The 26,893-nt window shown below is 44.4% G+C and overlaps 1 protein-coding gene across 4 annotated transcripts in view; it reads left to right on the top strand.

Annotated features, from left to right (window-relative positions):
- Positions 1-26,893, top strand: part of hpse2 (heparanase 2) — a 346,963-nt gene that overhangs the window by 196,889 nt on the left and 123,181 nt on the right. For 3 of the 4 annotated variants that reach the window (XM_072557115.1, XM_072557114.1, XM_072557113.1), the window contains 2 exons: positions 8,747-8,840; positions 25,988-26,094. In XM_072557115.1, coding sequence (XP_072413216.1) covers positions 8,747-8,840; positions 25,988-26,094 — 201 coding nt within the window. The remainder of the gene's footprint in view (positions 1-8,746; positions 8,841-25,987; positions 26,095-26,893) is intronic. The other variant, XM_072557116.1, reaches the window with a different exon arrangement.

The following is a 26,893-nucleotide window of genomic DNA, read 5'->3' as shown; positions in this document are numbered from 1 at the left end:
CCGGTTTCCTCCCACAGTCCAAAGATGTGCAGGTCAGGTGAATTGGCCATGCTAAACTGCCCATAGTGTTAGGTGAAGGGATAAATGTAGGGGAATGGGTCTGGGTGGGTTGCTCTTCAGAGGATCAGTGTGGACTTGTTGGGCTGAAGGGCCTGATTCCACACTGTAGAGAATCTAATCTGAATATAGGGGCTGTCCATAGACATGGGGGGGTGGGGGGGAGTTCAAGTATATAGATCTATAAATACTACGAACAGATGCAGAAAATAATCAAGAAAGCTAATGGAAAGACAAGAAAGCTATTCAGAGGACTGGAGTACAGGATGGAGAAGTGGTGCTGCAGTTATACAAAACCCTGGTTAGACCCCAGTTGGAATACTGAGCATAGTTCAGGGCACCATACCTTAGGAAGGACTTATTGACCTTAGCAGGTACAATATAGGTTTACAAGAATGATACCTTGGCTTCACAGGTTAAACTATGAGGAGAGATTATACAAGTTAGGACTATTTACTCTAGAATTTAGAAGGTTAAGGGAAGATCTGATTGAAATCTTCAAGATTTTACCAGGAAAAGACAAGGTACAGAAAGATAAACTGTTTGGGGTTTCCATTACAAGGGCCATAGTTTGAGAGTTAGGGCCAGCCTGTTCAGGAGAGATGTTAGAAAGCACTTCTATACACAAGGGGTTAGATTAGATTAGATTAGATTACTTACAGTGTGGAAACAGGCCCTTCGGCCCAACAAGTTCACACCGACCCGCTGAAGCGCAACCCACCCATTCCCCTACATTTACCCCTTCACTTAACACTATGGGCAATTTAGCGTGTTTGGAACTCTGTTCCACAATGGCATGTGGATGCTGGATCACTTATTAATTTTAAACCTGAAATAGATTTTTCTATGTTAAGTAAAGGTATTAAGGGATATGGACCAAAGGCAGGTATATGAAGTTAGGCCACAGATCAGCCACGATCCCACTGAATGGCAAGATAGGCTTGAGGGGCTGAATGGCCTCCTCCTGTTCCTCTGACAGCACTCCCAATGTTCACACCAGATTCCGGATGCCAATGAAGAGAGATAACTGGCAACGGTTGCTATTACCATTTCTAGCACCTGTGCAAATGCCAGTTGGTCTGTCAAATTCTCACAGAAATATTATGGTGCAGAAGGAGGCCATTCTATCCATTATGACTGTACTAGCTTCTATTATCCAGCCTCGCTGTATAATCTAGTGCCAATCTATTGCCTTTTCCCCATATCCCTGCACACCATGTCTATCCAAATAACCATCCAATGCCCCCTTGAATGCCTTGGCTGAATCTGCCTGGACCACATTTCCAAACAGTGCAAGCGATTCCCTGTGTGAAAAAAAGGTTTTCGCATATCACCTTTGCTTCATTCGCACATCGCTTTAACTCTATGTCCTCTTGCCTTTGTTTCTTTGACACGCAGAAACAGCTTCAACTCTGTCTGCTCATGATTTTGAAAACCTCAATCAGATCTCCTCTCAGCCATCTTCCCTCCAGACAGAACATTCCCAACTTGGTTAATCTGTCCTTTCCACCTGGAACCAGTCTACTAAATCACTTCTGCACTCTCTCCAATGCATTTGATTCTTTCTGACAATGTGGTGCCCACAACTAGACACAATTCTCCAGCTGAGGTGGAACAAGTGTCTTTTACAATTCCAACATCACCTCCTTGTTCTTGTTCTCCTTCTATATCTATATTTATCTGATCTTCTCACATGTTACTGGCTCCTGCTGCATGGAACAAAAGCACAGCAAGGGGAAGTACAGTGTTAGGGAACTCATGTAAACATGTAACATACTCATCAGTCAGGGCACAAAGTACAAAGGTTGGCAATTCTTGCTGCAGCCATATAAAACTTTATTTAAACCACATTAGGACTATTGTGAGCAGTTTTGGTCCCAAGGCTCATGAAAGATGTGAAGGCTTTGGGGGTGACCTGATTGAAATATATCAAATTATGAGAGGCTTGGAAAGGTTTAGTCATCTGAGTCCTTTTCCCAGGGTACAAATGTCAAATACTACGGGCATAGGTTTAGGGTGAGAGAAGGAACGTTTAAGGGAGATGTGCGAGGAAGGTGTTTCTTACAGAGAATGGTAGGTGCTTGGAATGGAGTGCTGGGTAGGTGGTCAAAGCAGATGCATTAGCAACGTTTAACAGAGACACAGGAACAGGCAGGGAATAGAGAAATATGGATCATGTGTAGGCAGATGAGATTACTTAAGAATGGCATCATAGTCAGCACAGATATAGTGTGCTGAATGGCCTGCTCCTATATTGTTATATTTGTTTAACATGGGATTTAGAAAAAATATGCAGCTTGTGTTGTATTCATTCTGTTGTATTAACCCACACCATGTCTGCATGGGTGTCCTCCCACAGTCCAACAATATGCAGGTTAGGTGGATTGGCCATGCCAAATTGCCCCATAGAATCCAGAGATGTGCAGCCTAGGTGGGTTTGCCATGGGAAATGCAGGGTTACAGGGTAGGGTGGTGGGTCTGAGTGGGATACTGTTTGGAGGGTCAGTTTGCACTTAATAGTTTGAGTGGCCTGCTTCCACACTGTACAGATTCTATGAAAGCCATTCAGCCCATTACGTCTGCGCCAGCTCTCCATATTAGCATCATGAATGAGTGCCATTCTCTCACCCATGCCCCATAACCCTACATGTTATTTCTAGCAAACATCTAAATGCCCTCTTGAATTTCTTTATTGAATCTGCCTCTAGCATTCAAATGGGGTGCATTCCGCACAGACACCACTTGTTGCGTGAGAAACGTTATTTTCTCAAATTGCAACTGAAATGGAATGCATGTTGTAGGCAGGGCAAGTGGACAGGTGAGTGTGGTTGCAGGTCCTCATGTCGTACGCAGTACATCATTCCTGTTGTTGATCTGTGTTTTACTATCATAGGGTCCTGTAGCTGATAACTCTGGCTAAGGCACGTCCTTCATTGTGTCTCTACTCTGCCACTGTTTAGGCAGCTCCAGTTGGGATACCATTATCAATGACAACAGGCCTGGGTTGGATGACCCACAAGACATTCAAAGGTCAGAGAGGGCCATATTTCCAAAGATGACTGCTTTGTGACAATGCCCAGCCGATCTTGTATTCACCTACTGTCATTTACAATCAGGGAAGACCTTCCTTCTCAGGTTAAAAAAAAGGGACAAAGCATTTGAGGCCAAAACATTGAATGTTTTCAAGTAGGAGTCAGGTATATTTCTTCAGTCTAAAAGAGTATAAGGAGAAAGGCTGGGGAAGTGGATGATCTGCCTTGGTCATATTGAATGGTTTTAAGTTCTGAATGGCGCACTCCTGCTCCCATTTTCTACACTCCTGTGGTTATTTGTATCAACTTGTACAGCAACATTGGTGTCTGGATAAGGCAAGCAAAATTGCCATAACACAGTGATAGCTTCCTTTGTCAATGTGCTCCTCAGCCCTCCTGCAATGGGTATCAGTGATCAGAGAAAGTCCGTGCTGTAGATCTCCTTGTCACTGCCTGACACTGACCCTCAATGTTGTGTGTGGCGGTTACCTTTATGAGAGCAAACAGGAAGATACACATGGCTGCAGGGCCCCAGCAGTAGATGGCAGAGCAGAGCTCCCCCTGCTGCCTATTTGATGACATGATTCGTGCCAATATCAATGACCAGACAGAAAGCCTATTGAAATGGTGTAGCCTTTTGTTGTTGGCACAGGACATGGCGGAGGACAAAACACTGAACGTTTAAAGAAATATCGGTCTTACGGCTAAAGCAATCAAAGGGTATGGAGAGAAAGAGGAGCAGGGTACTGGGATGGATGATCTGCTATTGAATGGTGGAGCAGGTTGGAAGGGCTGAATGGCCTACTGTTGCATCTGTTATCTATGTCTACATTTCTCTATTCTTTGAGAGAGGGGGTATCATAACTGATGAAGTGTGTCCTCTTTATAAAACTCAGACCCCCTTCTCTCACCCTCTGCTACACTTTCCCTCGTTCATCGTGTGACTGACATAAGAATGTTCACACTTGTTACTGAGGACTTCTCATTAGTTAGAGTTAACATTTCCCAATGGTCTCTCACTGCCACAAGTAGGTTTGAGAATATCAAAAATAAACAGGTAACCGCTGCTAAACCTTGTTCCCAGCTACAACAATGACTTTTCCACCACTGACACTCAGTAGCAGCAGTGTGTAAAATCTACAAGATGCACTGCACAAGTTCACCTAAGATCCTCAGACAACGTCTTCCAAACCCTTGACCACTCCCATCTAGAAGGACAAGGGTCACAGATACATAGGAACACCACTACATTCAAGTTCCCCTCCAGGTCAGTCAGTATCCCAATTTGGAAATATATCACCGTTCCTTCACTATCATGGAGTCATAGAGATGTACAGCATGGAAGTAGACCCTTCAGACCAACTCTTCCATGCTGATCAGATATCTTAAATTAATCTAGTCTCATTTTCCAGCACTAGACCCATATCCTTCCAAACCCTTCCTATTCATATACCCATCCAGATACCTTTTAAATGGTGTAATCTTACCAGCCTCCACCATTTCCTCTGGCAGCTCATTCTATACACGCACCACCCTCTGCATGAAAAAGTTACCACTGAAGTTCCTTTTAAGTTTTTCCCCTCTCACCCTAAATCTTTGCCCTCTGGTTCTGGAATCCTCCACCCCAGGGAAAAAGACCTTGTCTATTCACTCCATCCATGCCCCTTATGATTTTATAAACGTTTATAAGGTTACCCCTCAGCCTCCGATGCTCCAGGGAAAACAGCCCCAGCCTTTTCAACCTCTCCTATTGCTCAAGCCCTGGCAACATCCTTACAAATCTTTTCAGAACCCTTTCAAGTTTCACAACATCCTTCTGATAGGAGGGAGACCGGAATTGTCAAAATCCCGGAATTCTCTGCCTAATGGCATTGTTGATCAACCTACAGCTGCAGTGGTTCAAGAATTAGAATTAGAGTTAGATTTTATTGTCATTTATGCTCAAGTGCAGGGATGCAGGAGTACAGAGAAAGGTATACAAAGTTGCTATTCTATGTCATCTTAAAATAGCTTACCAGAACCTTCTCCAGGGCAACTAGAGGCGTTCAGTAAATGCTGACCCAGACAGCGAAGCCTACCTCCATGAAAACGTCTCTGCCTCAGAATCACTCTGCTTGACAAAGTGTCAGCTGATCCCAGCAGCAGCAGTACCTTATTCCTCTCCTTCCTGCTCATTCTGAGTGCAAAAACTGAAAGATTAAGGGTTGCTGTGCCTCTGGCCCTTGTTATCGTGTTGTATGAAGACGAGGCGAGATTGAAATGATAAGGGAAAAACGTGTTGCGTTTGGGACCAGGTGGGGCATAATGCTTGAGCTGGAAATGAAGAGAAAAGCTTATGTCTTGGTTCGTCTCCCAATCTGTTGGCTGGTAGACATGTAGTTGACATCTCTATCTTACTCAGGTGGCATGAGCTGGTCAGGAAGGTGGGCAGTGGTAACCTGGTAGAGATAAGTGCAGTTGGTGTCCTTCAGTTAGCCCATTTGCAATTTCTGAGGGAATTGATAAGCTTGTTCTTGCTGCTGGTTCCCTGTGAAATGCTGGAGTATTTCCCTGTGGTTCTATCCAACCTCATCCCTCTTAGTCAATTACTTAATGCTGAACAATTTGCTCTAGTTAAGAATTTCCTTCTGAGGCCCAAGTAAAGGCTTCCTTTACTTGTCTTTCAAGACTCATAAACAAGCCATCAATAGACATGTCAACACCAGATCTATGAGCCAATAATGGATCAAGACACGTGAAACCTCAGGAATGTAGTATATGCTAGGGGGCACAGGAATTCATAACTAAACTGGCTACTGTTCAATTGAGTGGTCTGTTGATAGATCGTGAATTGTAATTACCCAACTACCATTGCCAACTGTTCAATTTCAGCATGTGTTTTTGACAATGTGTTAGTACTGATTCTTTTTTTAAAACGTCCAAAGAATTGGTGTCTCAGTACCTACTTGATGTTGACATCAATCACGATGTAATGAAGTCATTACCAATCTCAACAGCGAAGCTGAGGTGTTGTTGATACAAGTTAGGGCTGTCGTGAAATGAGGGAAGACATTAATAAACCCATAGAATAAGCATGTAATTGGAAAATGCACTTCGGTGCAGATAAGTGTGAAGTGATACATTTTTGTAGGGGGAATTAAGAGATCACAAACTTGTTGGGAGCCAAGTATCTCAATGAGGTAGAGGAGAACTGAGGGATTAAAGTATGAAGAGACACACATCACTACGAACACTGGTTAATAAGGCCATAAAAAAGCTTAAAAGGAAAACATCTCTGGGGTTTGTTTCTAGAGGGATATAACAGAAAAGCAGGGAGGTTCCATTTGTATTAAACTGTGGTCACCATTCCATGCAAAGTATAGACAGACACCTCGGAAAGTGAAAATGAAACTATCAGAATGATACTAAAACTGAAAAGTTCTCCCTGTCAGGAAAGATTGGACAAGCTGTGGATTTGTTTTCTTGAAGAGGTGACAAAATGGAGGTTTTCAAGATTATGAATTTGACAAGGTAGATGTAGACAAGATCTGTCAGTGAGTGGGTGGGTATGAATGTAAGCCAAGTCACAATTAAGTCCAAGAGGGAATTCAGGAGAAATGTCTGTACAAGAGTTGTTATAATAGGAAAACATATAACCACAGGGAATAGTTGAGGTGAGGCATCAATGTATTTAAAGGGAAGTGAGATCAGAAGAATGAAAGAGTAGAAGGATATGTTGGTGGACCTTGATGAAGAGGAGTCTGAGAAGGGTCATTCAGACTATCGGTACTAGATTGTTGGGCCGAATGGCCTGAACCTGTGCAGTAAACGCTTTGTAAGAGACCGGGGGAGAGATGCTGCCCATCTCAGATTTAAATTGGCAGCATGGTGACTCAATGATTAGCACTGCTGCCTCATAGCACCAGGAAATTGGGTTTGATTCCAGCCTCGGGCAACTGTTGGAGTGGAGTTTGCACCTTCTCCTATTGGCTGTGTGGGTTTGCTCCAGATGCTCCAGTTTCCTCCCACAATCCAAAGATGTGCGGGTTAGGGTGGATTGGCCATGGGAAATGTAGGGTTACAGGAATGGGATGGGTCTGGGTGTCCAGGGATGTGCAGGCTGGGTGGGTTAGCCATGGGAAATGTAGGGTTACAGGAATGGGGTGGGTTTGGGTGGGATGCTCTTCAGCGGGACTCAGTGGACTGACTGGTCTGCTTCCACAATGTAGGGATTCTAAATGGGATGATGTAGTGGCGTGACAAATGTCCCAAAGCACTTTACAGCTGGTTAAATACTTTGTGATCTTGGAAGTGCCAATTTTTGACAACTAGCGTCCACATAGAACAGAGAAGAGAAATTAGCAGGTCATGTGTTTCTGGTGTTTGAGATCAGGAGACCTTCCCAGCTTTTCTTGAAAAAAGCACCCCGGACCTACTGAGTCCAGCTGAGAGACCACAAGGCAGCCTGCTTTTAATGTTACACCCCAGTAAAATACAACCCCCTGGGGAGTACAGCCTTCTGTCAATACTACAATCAAGTGTCAGGTTTGTGCTCAACCCTGCAGAGTGGGGTTCCAACCCGCAGCCTTCTGACTCAGAGTCAGGCACAGAATGTTCATTTCTCCATTCCTGTTAAAAACCTGTTAACCGAGATGAAATATCAAGCAATACATAGCAATGAGTTAGCATTACCTTTAATGTGCTTTTAATGGCCTCTGTCACCAATATGATAGTAGAAACAGCCTTAACTTATGATGGCCTTTGGGTGTGAGAATGAAAATGGAGGTCAAATCTTCAGCTAACCTAAAGGGCAAATGCACAAATGGCCAATGTGGTTAAGATGTACACGTTTATTATGTGTTTCAATAGGCTGTATAAATTATTCCCCTTGGCTGATAGCACAAGGCTGGGGTACACAGATTGAGGATTTTGAGAAAGAAATACAAGAGGGCAGGTATGTGAGGAAGCAGAAACAAAGTGTTAAACAAAGATAAAAGAGGAAGCATTTCACAATTGTGGCAATAAACCTGAAACTCACTGCATCAGAGAATGGCAGAACCTGGAGACTGAGACTGATTTCAGAAGGATATTGAATGGGCACTTGAGGGAAATAAACGAGCAAGGATACACAGGGATGGGTGACTAGATTTCAGTGCAGACAACTGGTGTGGGGTGTGGATATTAGATTAGATTCCCTACAGTGTGGAAACAGGCCCTTCGGTCCAACAAGTCCACACCGACCCGCCGAAGCGCAACCCACCCAGACTCATTTCCCTCTGACTAATGCACCTAACACTATGTTAGGAGATAACATGACCAATTCACCTGACCTGCACATCTTTGGACTGTTGGAAGAAAGTCAGAGCACCTGGAGGAAACCCACACAGACACGGGGAGAATGTGCAAACTCCACACAGACAGTCACCCGAGGCTGGAATCGAACCTGGGGCTCTGGTGCTGTGAGGCAGCAGGGCTAACCACTGAGCCACCATGCCACTCTACTATTCTGTCAAAACTCTTAGGACTGCGACTAACATGTAGTTCTTGCAGAATCTTGCAATGCCAAATGAATACAGTCTTGTTTAATCATGAAGGAGGTGCAGCTTCCCTTGTTTCTGAGTAGATCTGGTCAGCGATCAGTCACTTTGCTAATATTTCTTGCTGTGTATCTGTTGCAGTTACTACATTGACGACCAAACAGCAAATGTGGCTGATTTTATGAAAACCCGCTTGCTGGACACTCTGTCGGATCAGATTGCCAAGGTACACAGGGTGAGTTTCTTCACGTCTTTTAGTTCCCTTCAACACCCAGTAACCAGACAAGAACAATAAATCCGAGGGACATTTCAGCTAGTGTCCTGTCCTGGAGACCTGTGAGGGAGTGAGGAAGGTTACAAGAATTTCTGATGCTGTTTGATTGTCAAAGCTTCACATAGAGTCATAGTCATAGAGATGTGCAGCATGGAAACAGACCCTTTGATCCAACCCGCCCATGCCGACCAGATATCCCAATCCAATCTAGTCCCACTTGCCAGCACCTGGCTCATATCCCTCCAAACCCTTCCTATTCATATACCCATCCAAATGCCTCTTAAATGTTGCATTTGTACCAGCCTCCACCACTTCCTCTGGCACCTCATTCCATACACGTACCACCCTCTGCGTGAAAATGTTGCCCCTGAGGTCTCTTTTATATCTTTCGCCTCTCACCCTAAACCTATGCCTTCTAGTTCTGGACTCCCCCACCCCAGGGAAAAGACATTGCCTATTTCTCCTATCCATGCCCCTCATGATTTTATAAACCTCTATAAGGTCACCCCTCAGCCTCCAACGCTCCAGGGAAAACAGCCCCAGCCTGTTCAGCCTCTCCCTGTAGCTCAAATCCTCCAACCCTGGCAACATTATTGTAAATCTTCTCTGAACCCTTTCAAGTTTCACATCTAATCCTTTTTTTTTATAAAATGCCTTCTTAAGTTGTAAGCTGTAGAAAAGGATTACATTTGTAGTTTGTCCCTAATGAACTCCGAGGAGACATTGGGACTGACTTTATTCAAACTGCGCCAGTCCCTATGGTGTAGGGACTACGCAATGTTTTTTCTCTGTCATAATTTAATACAAACTGAAGGTTTTGCCAGCCCATTTCAGAGGGTAGTTAAGATTTAATCATGTTGCTGTGAGTCTGGAGTCACACATACAGGTTGTTCTGCTATAACATGACAGTTATGTTCCTCCTGCTATGGAAACGGCGATAGAAATTGCGCTGTGGAAGATCGTGCTATAGAAAACCCACCATACCCATTCGGCTGAAAGTTCACATTATGCAAACAATGTCCGAAAGGTATCAATCACGTTATAGCCATTTCACGCTGACAAACCGCACATTATAGACTGTAGACTAGGCTGGGTTAGGACAGCAAGTTTCCTTCCCTGAAGGACATTAGTGAATGAGATGGCTTTTTTTACCGCAATCTAATTGTGTTTGATCATTATTAATGACAATAGTTTCAAGTTCATGTTTCATTAATTAAGTTTATGTTCCTTCATTTGCATGAAAGTCTCTGGAGTATTCATTTAGGATTGGTATGCTTGTATTTATTGGTCAGTGCATTGAGTATAGGAGTAGGGAGGCCATGTTGTGGCTGCACAGGACATCGGTGAAGCCACTTTTGGAATACTGCATTCAATTCTGCTTTCCCTGCTATAGGAAGGATGTTGTGAAACTTGAAAGGGTGCAGAAAACACTTCTAAGGATGTTACCGGGACTTGTGGTTTTCAGGCTGAATAGGCTGCAGTTATTTACCCTGGAGCATTGGAGGATGAGGGGTGACCTTATTGAGGTTCAGAAAATCATGAGGGGCATGGATAGGGTAAATAGTCAAGGTCATTTCCCCAGGGAAGGGGAGTCCAAAACCAGGGGGTATAGGTTTAGGTCGAGAGGGGAAAGATTTAAAAGGGACCGAAGGGACATGCAGAGGGCGGTATATGTATGGAATGATCTCCCAGAGGAAATGGTGGAGGCTGGTACAATTGCAACATTAAAAGGCATCTGGATGGATAGATGATTGGGAAGGGTTTAGGGGGATATGGGTAAAGTACTGGCAATGGGACTAGATCGGGTTAGGATATCTGGTTCGCATGGATAGTTGGACTGAAGGGTCTGTTTTCATCTCTGTACATCTCTCTTACTCTGTGACCATAGATCACTTGTCTAGTTAACAATACAACTCTGCTACTTTGCTGCAAATGCTCACCAATTTAATCAGGAATGTTTGCAAAGTGCAGTGTTGTGTGTTTCTTTACAACCATGTGGATTTTGTAATCGAGTAAAACAGTTACAAATCAGAAGGAGTCCATTCAGCCTCTCAAGCACATGCTGACAAGAGAAATACAGCTAGCCCTACTATTCCCCTTAGCCATGCAAATATATCCCTCTGCAACTTTGAACACTTTATGTACTTTTGGTTCTCATTAAAACTGATTTGTAATTTGTGGCCTGTATCACACGGCCCAGTCGACTTTACTAATGTGTTGTCAAAAAGGCTGGGAGAACATAAGAGGTCTCCATTCATCCAGTTAGTTGGTCAGTTAAGCAACGTCAGCAGAAATCAGATGGTCAACGACATTTCAATTTATGAGACAGCAAGGACTTACAGGATTGTTCTTTGTTGCTGAACATGGGAAAACTAACAGTTGGATCCTACTGAGTGAGATGGAATACTCCCCACTTGCCTGGATGGGTGCAGCTCCAAAACCACTCAAGAAGATTGACACCATCCTGGACAAAGCAGCCGCTTGATTGGCCCCACATTCACAAATATCCACTCCCCCCACCACCAATACTCAGTAGCAGCAGTATATACTATCTACAAGATGCACTGCAGAAATTCACCAAGGATCCTCAGACAACATCTTCCAAACCCACAACTACTGCCACCTAGAAGGACAAGGGCAGTAGATACAACGGAACACCACCCCCTGCAAGTTCCCCTCCAAGCCACTCACCATCCTCAAATATATTGGAAATATATTGCCATTCCTTCAGTGTTGCTGAGTCAAAATCCTGGAATTCTCTTCCACTAGAGAATATGGACTGTAGTGGTTCAAGAAGGCAGCCCGCCATCACCTCCTTAAGGGGCAACTTAGGGTTGGGAAGTAAATGCTTGCCCAGCCAGCAGTGCCCACATCCCACAAGTGAATAGAAAGAAGTGTAATGACAGAGCGCAATAATCGACACCTTCAGCCTCTGAAACTAGGGATCAGCCTGAAACTTTCTCCTTTCTCTCAAAGTGACCTTCCCTCTCGGCTGGATGGTAGCTTCATAATTCACACTTGCTGCATTGTTGAAGTGTTTCATTTAAGATAAGGATTTTTAAAAAATAATAATGAAGGATACGATTCACCAGACTGATGTTCTCTGCTAAAACCCTGTGCTTAGCTCTGTGTTACTCAATGTAAAGTATTTTTATAGAGGATCACACAATGTGATGTTATATTGATTTCTCTAATCCTGTCACCTACAATTGTCATCAAACTGACTGCAGTGCCCTCTATTGGCTTGTGCTGCTGCTGCTGTCTTTCTGACTCATTCATGTGACGGAAGTTAACTATCACTCATTATCTTAACCTTTCCTATTCGAAAACAGAAGCATGTTTCAACTTGGCTTTCACCCTTTAACTAGTCTGTAAATGGAGCAGCAATCACAGTAATAATTCATCACTTTAGTTTGATCTGTCTTTAATCTTCCATCAACTGTATCCACATGCAATAACAATGTTTTGTATTTATATAGAGCCTCTGACATTGTGAATTGCCCTGAAGCACTTCACAGAAGAATAATCAAACTTTGATTCAGAATCAGATTAGGTCAGATGATCAAAGGTTTGGATAAAGAGTGAAGTTTCAAAGAGCATATTAAAGGAGGTGAGGGAGATACAGGACAAAACCCTCAGCACATTTCTGGAGCTCTGCTGCTTAGGAAATGTCCTCTCCCACGGCATTGGATTGGATAATGAACCAGCAGAAGAACTGGCTGAACATTTAGACCATAAGACCATAAGACATAGGAGTGGAAGTAAGGCCATTCGGCCCATCGAGTCCACTCCACCATTCAATCATGGCTGATGCGCATTTCAGCTCCACTTACCAGCGTTCTCCCGTAGCCCTTAATTCCTCTAGACAACAAGGCTCTTAATCGAATCATAGGATCCCTACACTGTGGGAGCAGTCCATTTGTCCCAATCAAGCCCACATGAACACTCTGAAGAGCATCCCACCCAGACCCACCTCCCTGTCCTACTCTATCCCTGCAACCCTGCATTTCCCATGGCCAGTTCAGTTCACCTGCACTGCTTTGGACTGTGGGAGGAAACTGGAGCACCTGGGGGAAGGAGAATGCACAAAATCCACACAGATGGTTGCCCAAGGCTGGAATCAAACCCAGGTCCCTATTGCTGTGAGGCAGCAGTGCTAACCACTGAACAACCATGCTGTGCACTCACAGCCCCACGAAAGAACATGAGGTTTGACACAAAACAAAGACCAAAGTCTACCAGGTAGCACTCATCGGGTCACTTCCCTATACCTGTGAGAAATCACACTACACCAGGTTATAGACCAACAGGTCTGTGTGAAATCACAAGCTTTTGGAGCACATGGAGGATTCTCACCTGCCAAAGGCTGTAAACTGCTGAGCTCAGGAACCCACATAACAGGATGACCCAAACTCGGATAGAAAGACATTCTGAATGCCAATCTCAGAGTCTGGAAATTGATTCCAAGTAAACAGAGGGAAGAAACACCCAGGACAGGTCCAAACAGAAGTGACTGAAGGGTCTGTTTCCATGCTGTACATCTTTATGACTCTGTGAGTGCCTCTATCACCAAACAATCTCAATGTTTAAAGTGAACTGAGCCAGGTCCCGCTAGGATCAGTGAGAACGTTGGAAATGGCAGTGCCTTCAACCATTCCCTCTCACAGTGACTTCACATGTAAGGCTTGTAACCATATCTGCAAATCGGTTGTTCCATCACATTTGAGATGACGTCAAACAATCACTCTCCTTGCTGAAGAGTCACCGTTCAAAATAACAGGAGAATCTGCCAAATTCAGCAACAAACAAAAACAGAAACTGCTGGAGAAACTCAGCTGGTTCGGTTTCACATTTCCACCATTCGCAGCTCTTCGATTGAAATGCAACCACATCTTGCATTTATATAATGCAGTTTACGTAGCATGTCATTTGAGGGTGCTTCACAGAAAACGTATTGAGCAGAATTTGACGCTGAGCCAGAGAGACAGATTGAATTATTGGTGAAGGAAGGAAGGAAGGTTGAAGATGTGTATTATTGTGGGAAATAGAAAGAGTGATGAACAGGGTTTTGGAGGTTAAGGCATGGCTGCCATTTGTAGTATATTTAAAATTGGGTGTATTCAAAATGCCCAGTGGAACATGGAAAAGAAATGAAATAGAAGGAGCCATATGGAAGTTGAAATGATAATCTGTTTTTTGTTCCACAAATGCTTCTGGTTTTCATTTCCAATTTCCAGCATGCTCTGTATTGCCTTTGTGCCAAAGGTAGATGTTTTGATTCTTTGCTGTTGGAAATGGTAGTGACCTCGCACTGATGGGACACAAATGTATTTGGAGAATTGTGGAGCTGGACGATGTTGCACAGCTAGGAAAGGGTACGGCTATGGAGGGATTTTAAAATGGGAATGAGATGTTCAAAATTAATCAACAGATAAGCAGGAAGAATTGGTTATTGTTGCTGTGGGAGAGCTATGTAGTCTTAGCAATAACATGGACATGTGTTTGAATACTTGGCTTGATGGTTACTGAGCCACTGAACTTAACCTGAGATATTTAGTCACAAGAAGAGGGCATGGACACATCGCTGAGAGACAGAGTTTAGACAAAGAACCAAAAGCAGCTTCAGTCTTCCCAATATTGAGATGGAAGAATTTTATACTCAGCTGGATATTAGACAAGCTGTCTGATAACTGAAGGGATCACACAGAAGTCATGGGGAATGACCTGACTGTCATCTGTCAATATTTCCTAATCAACCTGTTCAGAGATGTTGTTACACACTTCTGGGGTAGGAGGGACTTGAACCTAGGCCTCTTGGCTCAGAAGTAGTGACACTACCACAGTGCCACAAGAGTCCCCTGCATATCATCTGCATACAAGTGAAACCTATCACAGTTTTCACATGATCTTACTGGGGAGTACATTGAGACAAGGAGAAGGGAGTATCAGAGATAGAGTCTCAGGGGGTTACCAGAGGTGACAGTGCAGGGACAAGAATAGAAGGCAATGCCAGTGATTTTCTGGCTATAATCTGGATAGGTCAGGATTCAAGCAAGTGAGTGCAGGCCTCACAGCTGGATGGCCCTGGAGAGATGTTGGAGATGGACAATACGGTCAGCCGTGGCAAAAGTGAGGACTGCAGATGCTGGAAACCAGAGTCTAGATTAGTGTGGTGCTGGAAAAGCACAGCAGGTCAGGCAGCATCCGAGGAGCAGGAAAATCGACGTTTCAGGCTTAGGTTCTGATGAAGGGCTTTTGCACAATACGGTCAAAGGTTGCAGACAGATTAAGGAGAACAAGGAGGGGAACTGTCACAATCATGGCAGACAACACTTATAGCTTTACTAAGTGCTGCATAGATGGAAACTTAATTAAAGGGACCCAACCATAGAGTTTTGGGAAAGATGACAAGTGATTTGGGAGCTACAGAATGTTCAAGAACTATCAAATTGTGCAGATGTCACAAGGGTGGAGTAAGGAGGACTGTCATGTAGTTGGAGCTGAGGCATGTTGCAGGAACAGAGTTGTGAAATCTTTACTCTGTTCTTTATGTACATGTTACTTGACAAAAATGAATCCAGCTTTCTGTGAAGTGAAAGGCTTCTTTCTGTTCCTCAACATGGATACCTCTTACCCGAACGGCAATTAAAATATCCACCACTCTGAAAGATAAGTGACCCTTGAAATGTTTTAGTCTCTCCTAGTCTGTCCTAGTGGAAACATTTTCTCACATCTACTCTATCCAGGTCCCTCAGTTTCTGTCAGATTCCCCCTTCACGCTTCTAAACTCTATCAAGAGGACACCCAGCATCCTCAACCACTACCTTGAAATGTTTCTCCAACTGTGAGTTTGAAACTTCTTTGCAGCCTGGCATTACACGTGAGTTAAATGCTGACATTGCTATCTGTTGCACTCTGCTCTGTGCGTACTGTTTATAACAGTAGTATACAACAGTGCAACACTGGTCCAGCCCTGAGCAGCAAAAATGGGTGGTGGTCAAGCTCCCTCTCAATGCCAAAGAGGGAGCAAGTTGCTTTTCACCAAAAAGCATCTTAAGGAATTCAGGTTTTCACCAGCGATTACATTGAAATGCCCCAGGCAAAGGTGCAAGGGCCAAGCAAACGGAATGGCAGAAACAAACAGACAGACAGAACCCTGGAGAAACTCAGCAGGTCTTGCAGCATCTGTGGAGAGAGAAAAACAGAGCGAATGTTTCGAGTTTGAGATGTCTCTTCAGAAAGGGATTGGAGAATATTTGTTTTAAACTTCTGACAGGGTCAGAAGAGGAGGAGGAAGGCAGAGAGTATGGAGACTCAATGCAGAAGGGTTCTGAATAGTGGAGAAGGAGAAATAGAAATATCAAATAAGTGTGAACGAAGATGTGAAAGGGAGAGAATTGGCAACTTGGGACGGGCAAGAAATACTGGTCCAGCCCGCAATACCCACATCCCATGAGTGAATTTTTAAGAATCCATGCCCAATAATCCTGGATTCGCTTGCCTAATAAGAATATAGCAACCTCTGCCCTAAATATATTCAGTGGGCCACTCTCGACTGCCTTCTGTGACACATTTACAAAGTCACACAATCCTCCGGGAGATTAAAAAAACTCTCCCCGTCTCTGTCTTGAAAGGGTAACCTGGAAACTTTAAGCAGTGTACCCCCAGTTCTGGAGTCAATCACAACAGGAAACATCATTTCTATGTCCCCCTCGTCGTTCAGGGTCTTATTTCCTTCAACCTAGTCACCCCCCTCACTTTTGTAAACTCCAGTCTGTTTAGTCTTTCATCATAAGACAACCTCCCCCCTGCCCTCTCATTACAAGAAGCTGCATAAAACTCTGGTCAGACCACATTTAGAACATAGAACATTACAGCTCAGTACAGAGCCATCGGCCCTCGATGTTGCATCCACCTGAGGAACCAATCTGAAACCCATCTATCCTACACTATTCCATTTTCATCCATATGTTTATCCAATGATCATTTAAATGCCCTTAACGTTGGTGAGTCCACAACTGTAGCAGGCAGGGCATTCCACGCCCCTATCACTCTGAGTAAAGAAACTACCTCTGACATTTGTCCTATATGAATCATCCCTCAATTTAAAGCTATGTCCCCTCATGCTAGCCATCACCACCCAAGGAAAAACGCTCTCACTATCCACCCTATCTAATCCTCTGATCATCTTGTATGCCCCTATTAAGTCACCTCTTAACCTTCTTCTCTCTAACGGAAACAACCTCAAGAACCTCAGCCTTTCCTTGTAAGACCTCCCCTCCATACCAGGCAACATCCTAATAAATCTCCTCTGCACCCTATCCGACACTTCCATATCCTTCCGATAATGACCAAAACTGTATGCAATACTCCAAGTGTAGCCACACAGAGTTTTGTACAGCTGCAGCATGACCTCATGGTTCTGAAACTCAATCTCTCTACTAATAAAAGCTAACACACCACATGCCTTCTTAACAACCCTATCAACCTGGGTGGCAACTTTCAGGGATCTATGTACATGGACACTGAGATCTCTCTGCTCATCCACACTACCAAGAATCTTACCATTAACCTAGAATTCTGTATTCCTGTTACTCCTTCCAAGGTGAATCACCTCACACTTTTCCACATTAAACTCCATTTGCCTCCTTTCAGCCCAGCTCTGCAGCTTATCTATGTCCCTTTATAACCTACAATATCATTCTGCATTGTCTATAACTCCACTGACCTTAGTGTCATCCACAAACTTACTAACCCATCCTTCTACGCCCTTATCCAGGTCATTTTTATAAATGACAAACAAAAGTGGCCCCAAAACAGATCCTTGTGGTGCACCACTCATAACTGAACTCCAGGATGAACATTTCCCATCAACCACCATCCTCTGCCTTCTTACAGCGAGTCAATGTCTGATCCAAACTGCTAAATCACCCTCAATCCCATGCTCCATATTCTCTGCAATATTCGGAATATTGTGAACAGTTTTGGGCTCCGTATCCAAAGAAAGTTGTGCTAGGCTTGGAGGGAATCCAGAGGAGATTCACAAGAATGATCTTGGGAATGAAGGGCCTGTCATATGGGGAGTGGGTGAGGACTCTGGCTCTGTATTTGATGCGTTTAGTTGGCTGGGGGGGAGGCAGGATCTGATTGAAATGTACAGAATAGTGAAAGGCCTGGATACAGTGGATGTGAGAAGATATTGCCACCTGTAGGAGAAAGTAGGTCATAGGGACACAGCCTCAGATGAAGGAATGACCCTTTCGAACTGAGATGAGGAAGAATTTGTTCAGCCAGAGGGCGGTGACTCTGTGGAACTCATTGCCTCAGAGGACTGTGGTGACCAAGTCGTTGAGTGCTTTTAAGATGGAGATAGATAGGTTCTTGATTCGTAAGGGGATCAAAGGTTATGTGGAGAAGACAGGAAAATGAGGTTGCGAAACATTTCAGTTATGATTGAATGGCAGAGCAGATTCAATGGGCTGAATGGCCTAATTCTGCTGTCTTATGATCTTATTAGACCTCGGGACTTGTCAGCCTACAGCTCCCTTAATTTGCTCAGGCCTGCTTCCTGAGGGAATGTAATTTCACCAAATTCCTTCCTGCCTTCCTGATCTACAGCCATTCCTAGAATGGTCTTTGATTGCTCTCTATAGAGAAGAGAGAAGCATATCATTTGTTCAACTGTCATTTCCTATCATCTATTAACTCTTCATTCACAGCCTTTACTGCACCTACATGCCCATCATTTAAAATAAATCAGAGAGTATTGGAGAAACTGCAATACATTTTTAGATTAGATTCCCTACTGTGTAGAGAATCTACAAGTCCACACCAACCCTCTGAAGAGTAACCCACCCAGACCTATTCCCCTACCGTATATTTTCCCCTGACTAATGCCCCTAACCTACCCATTCCTGAACACTATCGGCAATGGCCTATTCACCTAACCTGCACATCTTTGGACTGTGGGAGGAAACCCACGCAGACACAGGGAGAATGCGCAAACTCCACACTGACAGTCACCAAGGCTGGTATCGAACCCGGATCCCTGGCGCTGTGAGGCAGCAGTGCTAACTACTGAGCCACCATTCCATTGGCAGCATCTGTGTGGAGAGAAATAGGGTTAATATTTATGGTCCAGTATGACTCCATTTTGGAACTCAGTGGACACCAGAACACACGTTACTCTTTTCCTTTTTAAATTCCTCTTCGCTATTCATTTTTAAGGACTCTATAATAAGGAAGAAACTGTTGTGTGTTGGGGCAGTGGTTAGAGGATGACAGGTTTTAGCTGTTGTAAGGTTGTCATGGAAGGAGAGGGGTGAGGGTGTTGCACAGATTTTAAGTGCCGACAAGGAACAGACAGATAATGGGGCAGTGAATCTTATTGTCAATGGGAAAGAGGAAGAAAGAATGATGGGAAGAGAACACAACAAGACAGGACCTGTCAGGCGCTGGTGAAATTTGGTAGGATGGCCTACTCAAGGTCAACAGCTCAACCGTGAACAGAAACAGAAATTATTGGAGAAGCTAAGCAGGTCTTGCAGCACTTGTAGAGATAAATAGAGTTAATGTTTCCGCTTGAGTGACCCTTCCTCAGAACTGATAGCAACTAAGAAAAGTCAGTTTATATACAGAAGGTAGTGTGGGTAGATGGGGTAAGGAGTAAACAATAGGTGGGGATAGAGCCCAAAGAGATAGAAGAGTAGTTAAGCAGACAAAGGAGTGGGTAACGATCTGGCTAGGAGGGTGGATAGCTGTTAATGGGGACTGTTAGGGGCTAACAGTGGGTTGTATGTAATGGCAGCCTATGTGATAACAATTCCTATGTGTGGGAATTGGGGTAAGGACATGGGAGAGCTCAAGCCCTGAAGTTATTGAACTCAATATTGAGACCGGAGGGCTGCAGGGTCCCCAAGCGGGAAATAAGGTGCTGTTCCTCCAACTTGCGCTGAGCTTCGTTGGAGCACTGCTCCAGTATATGATGAGCCGTGTTTCAAAGAAAACATTGAATGACTGCCACAAATTAAAGTGAGAGTAGGTTATAAAAGGGACGGGAATCACATGAGTATGGCAAGCCCACTGCTCCATGACATACAAATGCATTGCTCCTAAAAACATGTGAGTGTTCAAAATATGCAAGGCTCCCCTCAGTGGTGTCTGCTAAGTTTTTATAGAAGTTAGGGAGTTTCAGAAACAAGTTTACAACTGCCTAAGAATTTAGTGGGATGGCTTTGACAGTTTGCTTTCTGAAAACAAAATGATCCCTTGTTCTTAACAGTTACTACAGGGTATTGGATGTAACAGACATCTCCTGCTGTGGCTAAGAATGTAATGGTAAGAGAAACAGTCAAAATAAGTTGATGTGTGACTAGCTCAATGTGGTTGTTTTTAAAAGCTGAACAGCAGGCACTGGCTGTTTAGTGACTCAAGAGACTTTGAGCACGCCTTCCACTGAATCAAAACAAATGGCATCTTGGTTCCTAATCACTGAGCTCCTGGTCAGTTCTTACTCACTCCTCATTTTGTTTTCCTAACCTGTACTCAACGAAAGACATCTAAAACCTGCTGTCTCTGTGTGCTGCATGCCCCTTATATAAAGGTAGTCTATGGAAAGACATATAGATACTGTAGCATCCCGCTGGTGGGTGGTTTACTCACGTCAGGGTTGCTACTTTAGAGTCTGTGAATTTCAGCAAGTGAGTCTCAGGGCAGCACAGTGTCTCAGCTGTTAGCACTGCTGCCTCACAGTACCAGGCACCTGGGTTCGATTCCAGCCTTGGGCGATTGGCTGTGTGGAGTTTGCACATTCTCTCGGTATCTGTGCGGGTTTCCTCCCACAATCCAAAGATGTGCAGGTTAGGTGAATTGGCCATGCGAAATTGCCCATAGTGCTCAGGGATGTGTAGGTTAGAGGTAAATGCAAAATAATAGGGGAATGTGTCTGGGTGGGATAATCTTCACAGGGTCAGTGTGGACTTGTTGGAATGATGGGCTGTTTCCACACTGTAGGGGATTCTCTGTATGATTTCAGGTGCCGCTGTTGGACTGGGGTGGACAAAGTTAAAAATCACACAACACCGGGTTATAGTCCAACAGGTTTATTTGGAAGCACTAGCTTTTGAAGCACTGTTCAGCCACCTGATGAAGGAGCAGTTGGATTATAACCAGGTGTTGTGTGATTTTTAACAATCTCAGGAAGGAGAGACTGAGAGAGAACAGCAGTCCCAACAATTTCAAAGTCCTGGTGATGGATACCAGGGGAGGTGGGGGAAGGGGGTGAGGGGGGGAGCAAGGGGTGGTTGGGGTTGTTGGGAAATTAAAGAAAGGGAAAATGCGCTGGGCTTCAATTTCTCTGCGCAAGTTTTACTCACTGCAATCTGGATACCATATTGCAATCACCATACTTACTGGAGGATGTTACACATTGGAAGCAGTTCAGAGAAGGTTTACGAGACATACCTGGAATGAGGGTATTGCCTGATGAGGATAGACTAAGCCTGTATTCTCTGGAGTTTAGCAGTGTCAGAGGTGATTTAATCGAAATTGTGACATGGAGGTGCCGGTGTTGAACTGGAGTGGACAAAGTTAAAAATCACACAACACCAGGTTATAGTCCAACAGGTTTATTTGGAAGCACTAGCTTTTGGAGCACTACTCTGTCAGGAACAACCACCTGACGAAGGAGCAGCACTCTGAAAGTTAGTGTTTCTAAATACACCTGTTGGGCTATAACCTGGTTTTTGGGGATTTTTAACTGATTGAAATTGAGAGGACTTGGTCAGGTGGATTTTGAAAGGATGTTCCTCGTGTGGGAGAATCTAAAACTGGGGGTCACAGTTTAACAATAAGGGGTCACCCAGTTAAGACAGAGATAAGGAAACATTACTTTCTCTCAGAGGTTTGTAAGTCCTCTCCTTAAAAGGCTGTGGATCATTCAATATTTGTAAGGCGCAGGTGGATAGTTTCTTGATTTCAAAGGGACTGAAAGATTATCAGGAGTATGCAGGCATGTGGAGTCGAAATTAAAATCAGATCAGCCATGATTTTAATGAATGATGGAACAGGATTGAGGGGCTGCATAGCTTTCTCTTGTTCCTTGTTCATATGTCTGTATGTCGACAAAGTCCAGCATCGGAATTCAGCTTGAAAGAGAGAAACGGAATTGGCCAGGTTTTGATTGCTATCCAATGATATCCGCTGACAGTATACACTTGTAGGCAGTAAGGCGAAAGTGGGTACTGCAGATGCTGGAGATCAGAATCAAGATTAGAGTGTTGCTGGAAAAGCACAGCAGGTCAGGCAGAATCCGAAGAGCAGGAAAATCGACATTTCGGGCCAAAGCCTGATTCCTGATGAAGGGCTTTGGCCCGACATGTCGATTTTCCTGCTCTTCGGATGCTGCCTGACCTGCTGTGCTTTTCCAGCAACACTCTAATCTTGACTTGTTGGCAGCAGCAGAATCAGCTCGGATGGGATTTACTGTCAACTATAAACCAGGCCAGAGTCAAAACATACAGGACTTAGAAGGGAGAAAATTAATTAAAGGATTAAAAAGCCGTAAAAACATTTTATATGAGTAACCACTCCAGAGTGTGAGGTAAAATGAAGCAGCAGGGCCTCCATCAACTACCACAATGAGTACAAGAATTAATCCCACATTCTCAGCTTTATTAGATTAGATTGCCCACAGTGTGGAAACAGGCCATTAGGCCCAACAAGTCCACACCAACTCTCCAGAGAGTAACCCACCCAGATCCATTTCTCACTGACTGATGTGCCTAGCACTATGGTCAATTGAGCATGGCCAATCCACCTAACCTGCACATCTTGTATTTTGGAAGGAAACCCACGCAGACACGGGGAGAATATGCAAACTCCACACAGACAGTCACCTAAGGCTGGAATCGAACCCAGGTCCCTGGCACTGTGAGGTAGCAGTGCTAACCACTGAGCCACCGTGCCACCCCTTTTTGTACTAACCCTCAACTTGCTAGCAAATTGACACCCCACATATTCCAGTTTGATACAAAGTAACAGGGAAGTAGTGAACATATCTGAACTAAAGCAGGTTTTCCAGAAGGAATTTTATGAAGCTGTAACCAACAGATGTATAATAGATCATGAACGGTGAGTTCTAAGACTGGGTGCTACATAAAGGCACTTCTCCGAATGACTTGACCACGCTGGGGCAGTGGGCACTGGGTTGTTCAGGTGCCAGGAGGGTCAGACAGATGGGAATGTTTCTTTCAATGTTTGCTCATGGAAGTGGCCATCACTGGCTGGGCCCAGCATTTATTACCCATCCCTAGTTGCCCTTGAGAAGGTGGTGGTGAGCTGCCTTCTTCAATCGCTGCAGGCCGACAATGACGTTAGGGAGGGAATCCCATGATTTTGTCCCAGCGAGAGCGAAAGAACGCGATGTATTTCCAAGTCAGGATGGTGAGTGCCTTGGAGGGGAACCTGCAGAGGGTCGTGTTCCCATGTATCTGCTGCCCTTGTCTTTCTAGATGGAAGTGGTCGTGAGTTTGGAAGGTGCTGTCTAAGATCATTGGTGAATTTCTGCAGTGATTGTTATACATAGTACACACTGCTGCTACTGAGTGTCGGTGATGGAAGGAGTGGATGCTTGTGGATGTGCTGCCAATCAAGCAGGGGCTGCTTTGTCCAAGATGGTGAGAGTGTGTTGTTGGAAAAGCACAGCAGGTCAGGCAGCATCCGAGGAGCAGGAGAATCGACGTTTCAAGCCGGAGCCGGATTTTCCTGCTTCTCGGATGCTGCCTGACCTGCTGTGCTTTTCCAGCAACACACTCTCAGCTCTGATCTCCAGCATCTGCAGACCTCACCGACTATTTGTCCAAGATGGTGTCAAGCTTCTTGAGTGTTGGTGAAGCTGCCCTTACTTAGGTAATCAGGGCATATTCCTTCACACTCCTGACTTGTGCCTTGTAGATGATATGCTCCACGGAGTCAGTAGGGGAGTTACCTGTTGTTGGATTCCTGGCCTCTGACTTGCTCTGTAGCCACTGTGTTTATAGGTCTAGTCCAGTTCAGCTTCTGATCAATGGTACCCCCAGGATGTTGATAGTGGGGATTTAGTGATGGTGAGTCCATTGAATATCAACGGCCAAGAGGTAGATTCTCTTATTGGAGATGTTCATTGCCTGGTATGGATATTATTTGCCACTGGTGAGCCCTAACCTGGATATTGCATTGTTCCTGCTGCATTTGGACATGGATTGCTGAGGGGTTGTGCACAGCATTGTGTAACAGCAAACATCCGCACTTTGGACATTGTGATAGTCTCGTGTCCAGGATAAAATGTCCAATCAGGGATGCAATACCAGCATTGTTTTTAGAACCTGAAGACTGGGCGAGAGAGTTGAAGCCAGGTCACTGTTCTCATCATGACTGATAGACCTCCCCTGCTGTTGCTCACGGTGAGCTGGGCAGTTCAGTGAGCTACAATCAAACCACATTGACATTGTCATCAAAATTGGCATAAGACCATGACAGGTAGAAGATGAAGGCCGTGTCTCCTCACATGGCTGCTCTGACATTCAATGAGACTGTTGGCAATCAACGTTGACCCTGCTTGCTCACTTGCTCCACGTATCACCCGATTCCCTTTTGGCTTTGAACACATGGTGGCTCAGTGGTTAGCACTGCTGCCTCACAGCACCAGGGACCCAGGTTTGATTCCAGCCTCGGGTGACTGTCTGTGTGGAGTTTGCACATTCTCCCCCTGTCTGCATGGGTTTCGTCCGGGTGCTCCAGTTTCCTCCCACAGTCCAAAGATGTGCAGGCCAGGTGAATTGGCCATGCTAAGTTTCCCATAGTGATAGGTGCATGAGTGGGTCTGGGTGGGTTACCTTTCGGAAGGTCGGTGTGGAGTAGTTGGGCCGAAGGGCCTGTTTCTGCACTGTAAGGTACCTAAAAAGTCAATATCGGAGCAAGCATGTGGGGATTTCTGAATTTTTGCAATACTTTGATCGAAGAAATATTTGCCAGCCATAATCCTAAATCTCCACTGCCCTGAGACAGTGAAGTCCAGTTCTCGATCCTTCAGCCGAAAGGATGAATCTCCATGAGACTACCCTGCCAAACCTTTTCAGAGTTTTATATATTTCAAGGAGGTGACCTTTCATTCCCCTGACCTCCAGAGAATACAGGGTCATGCTGCTCAATTTGTTCTTATTAGACAATCCTTGCACCCATACTTTCTAAGGATGACAGTGAGAGAGGAGTGTCCAATATATTCTGTCACGGTGCTAAGTGTACTTTGACTTGTAGTATTCTCCAAACACTGAAATATTTGAGCATTATGACTGAAGCATTATTTTCAGTGAGGTTGTTGCATGTTTGTTCAGACAGGATTTCCATCCATAGAGGGAGCAAGGGGTCTATTGGTATTATCACGAGGCTGTTAACCTGGAGGCCCAAGAAATGTTCTGAGGGGCAAGGTGTGAATGCTGCTCCGGTAGATCTTGAGTTCAATAATAAATCTGGAATGAAACATCTAATGATAGCCATGAAACTGTTGTCTGGGCAAGATCTCATTGGGTTCATGAATAGCTTTCAGGGAAGGAAACTGCCATCCTTTCCTTGTCTGGCCTACACATGACTCCAAACCCATAAACTTGCCTGCTCTCTGTCCAGTAGGTGATAAATGTTGATTCAAGATTACAGTGGTGCTGGAAAAGCACAGCAGGTCAGGCAGCATCCAAGAAGCAGGAAAATCAACGTTTCGGGCAAAAGCCCTTCATCAGGTGATAAATGTTGGCCAGGCCAGAGACACTGACATCCCATGAATGAATTTAAGAAATAGAATAGCCCATTCATCCTCTTAAGCTAGCATTTGCCTTTCACTAAGATCAAATTGCGACCTCAGATCTACATTTTCCACCGGTCCCAATAATGTCTGACTCCCTTGTCATTTGCAATGAGTTACCAAAATATGTAAATTGTCAGGATTGTGACATGCTCGGTCAAAGAGAACTGAGTGATGCCAACCCATCTGCTGCAGGATACAGCCAATTCATCTCCATTGTTCAATGTTTGTAGCACCTGCTCCTTTTAATGTGTCAAATATCCTTTCCGTCCCACAGGTGGTGAACTCTCATGCACCAGGGAAGAAGGTGTGGCTTGGGGGAGTAGGGCCAGCATGGGCTGGAGGAACTACCAACCTTTCGGACACATACGCAGCAGGGTTTCTGTAAGTATCGTGTGGGTACGCTGAAATGTATTAACCAGTATTTGTGTATCCTCAAATACTGTGCCAAATGTGTGATTGTGAAGGACAATGTGCAGTATTTATTGCAAGAAGTACAGAAATCTAATTTCATAAACAAACCCAAACTGCAATCTTATCCACCAAAACAAAATTCTAACTACTTCATGTTCTACAGACACAATACAACCATTTAGCCCACCTGGTTTATACTGACACCATCCTGCTCCCAATTAGCTTTTTCTAGTGGTCCAACCAGTCCACTCCAACCCTGTTGCCAAACTAATCCAGTGCTACCTTGGCCCATTTCCCTCCAAGCTTTTCCTATTCAAGAACTCAACCAAATGTCTGTCAAACGTTGTAACTGTGCCCGTTTCCATCACTTTCTCTGGAAGTTCGTTCCACACATGAATCATTCTCTGTGTAAAAAAATTGCCTCTCATGTCCTTTTTAAAGCTTTCTCCCCTCACCTCAAAAATGTGCTCCTTAGTCTTGAAATCCCCCACCCAGGGAAAAGACCTCGTCTATTTACCCTACCCATGCCCCTCGTGATTTTATAAACCTCTATAAGGTCACTCCTCAACCTCCTATGCTCCAGTGAAAGCCTATCCAGCCTTTCCTTACAACTCAAACTGTCCATTCCCAGAAACATCCTGGTAAATCTTTTCCGAACTCTCTCCAGTTTTGTAATATGCTTTCTCTGTTTCCAGGTTGTATGACTCTATGTCTCTATCTCATCACTCTCTCCCTCAAATTCATCTCTGCTATCCCAAACCCATCCTAA

The sequence above is a fragment of the Chiloscyllium punctatum genome, chromosome 38, assembly GCF_047496795.1.
Source record: "Chiloscyllium punctatum isolate Juve2018m chromosome 38, sChiPun1.3, whole genome shotgun sequence".
Lineage (NCBI taxonomy): Eukaryota > Metazoa > Chordata > Chondrichthyes > Orectolobiformes > Hemiscylliidae > Chiloscyllium > Chiloscyllium punctatum.
This window is presented reverse-complemented; position numbering and strand designations above follow the sequence as displayed.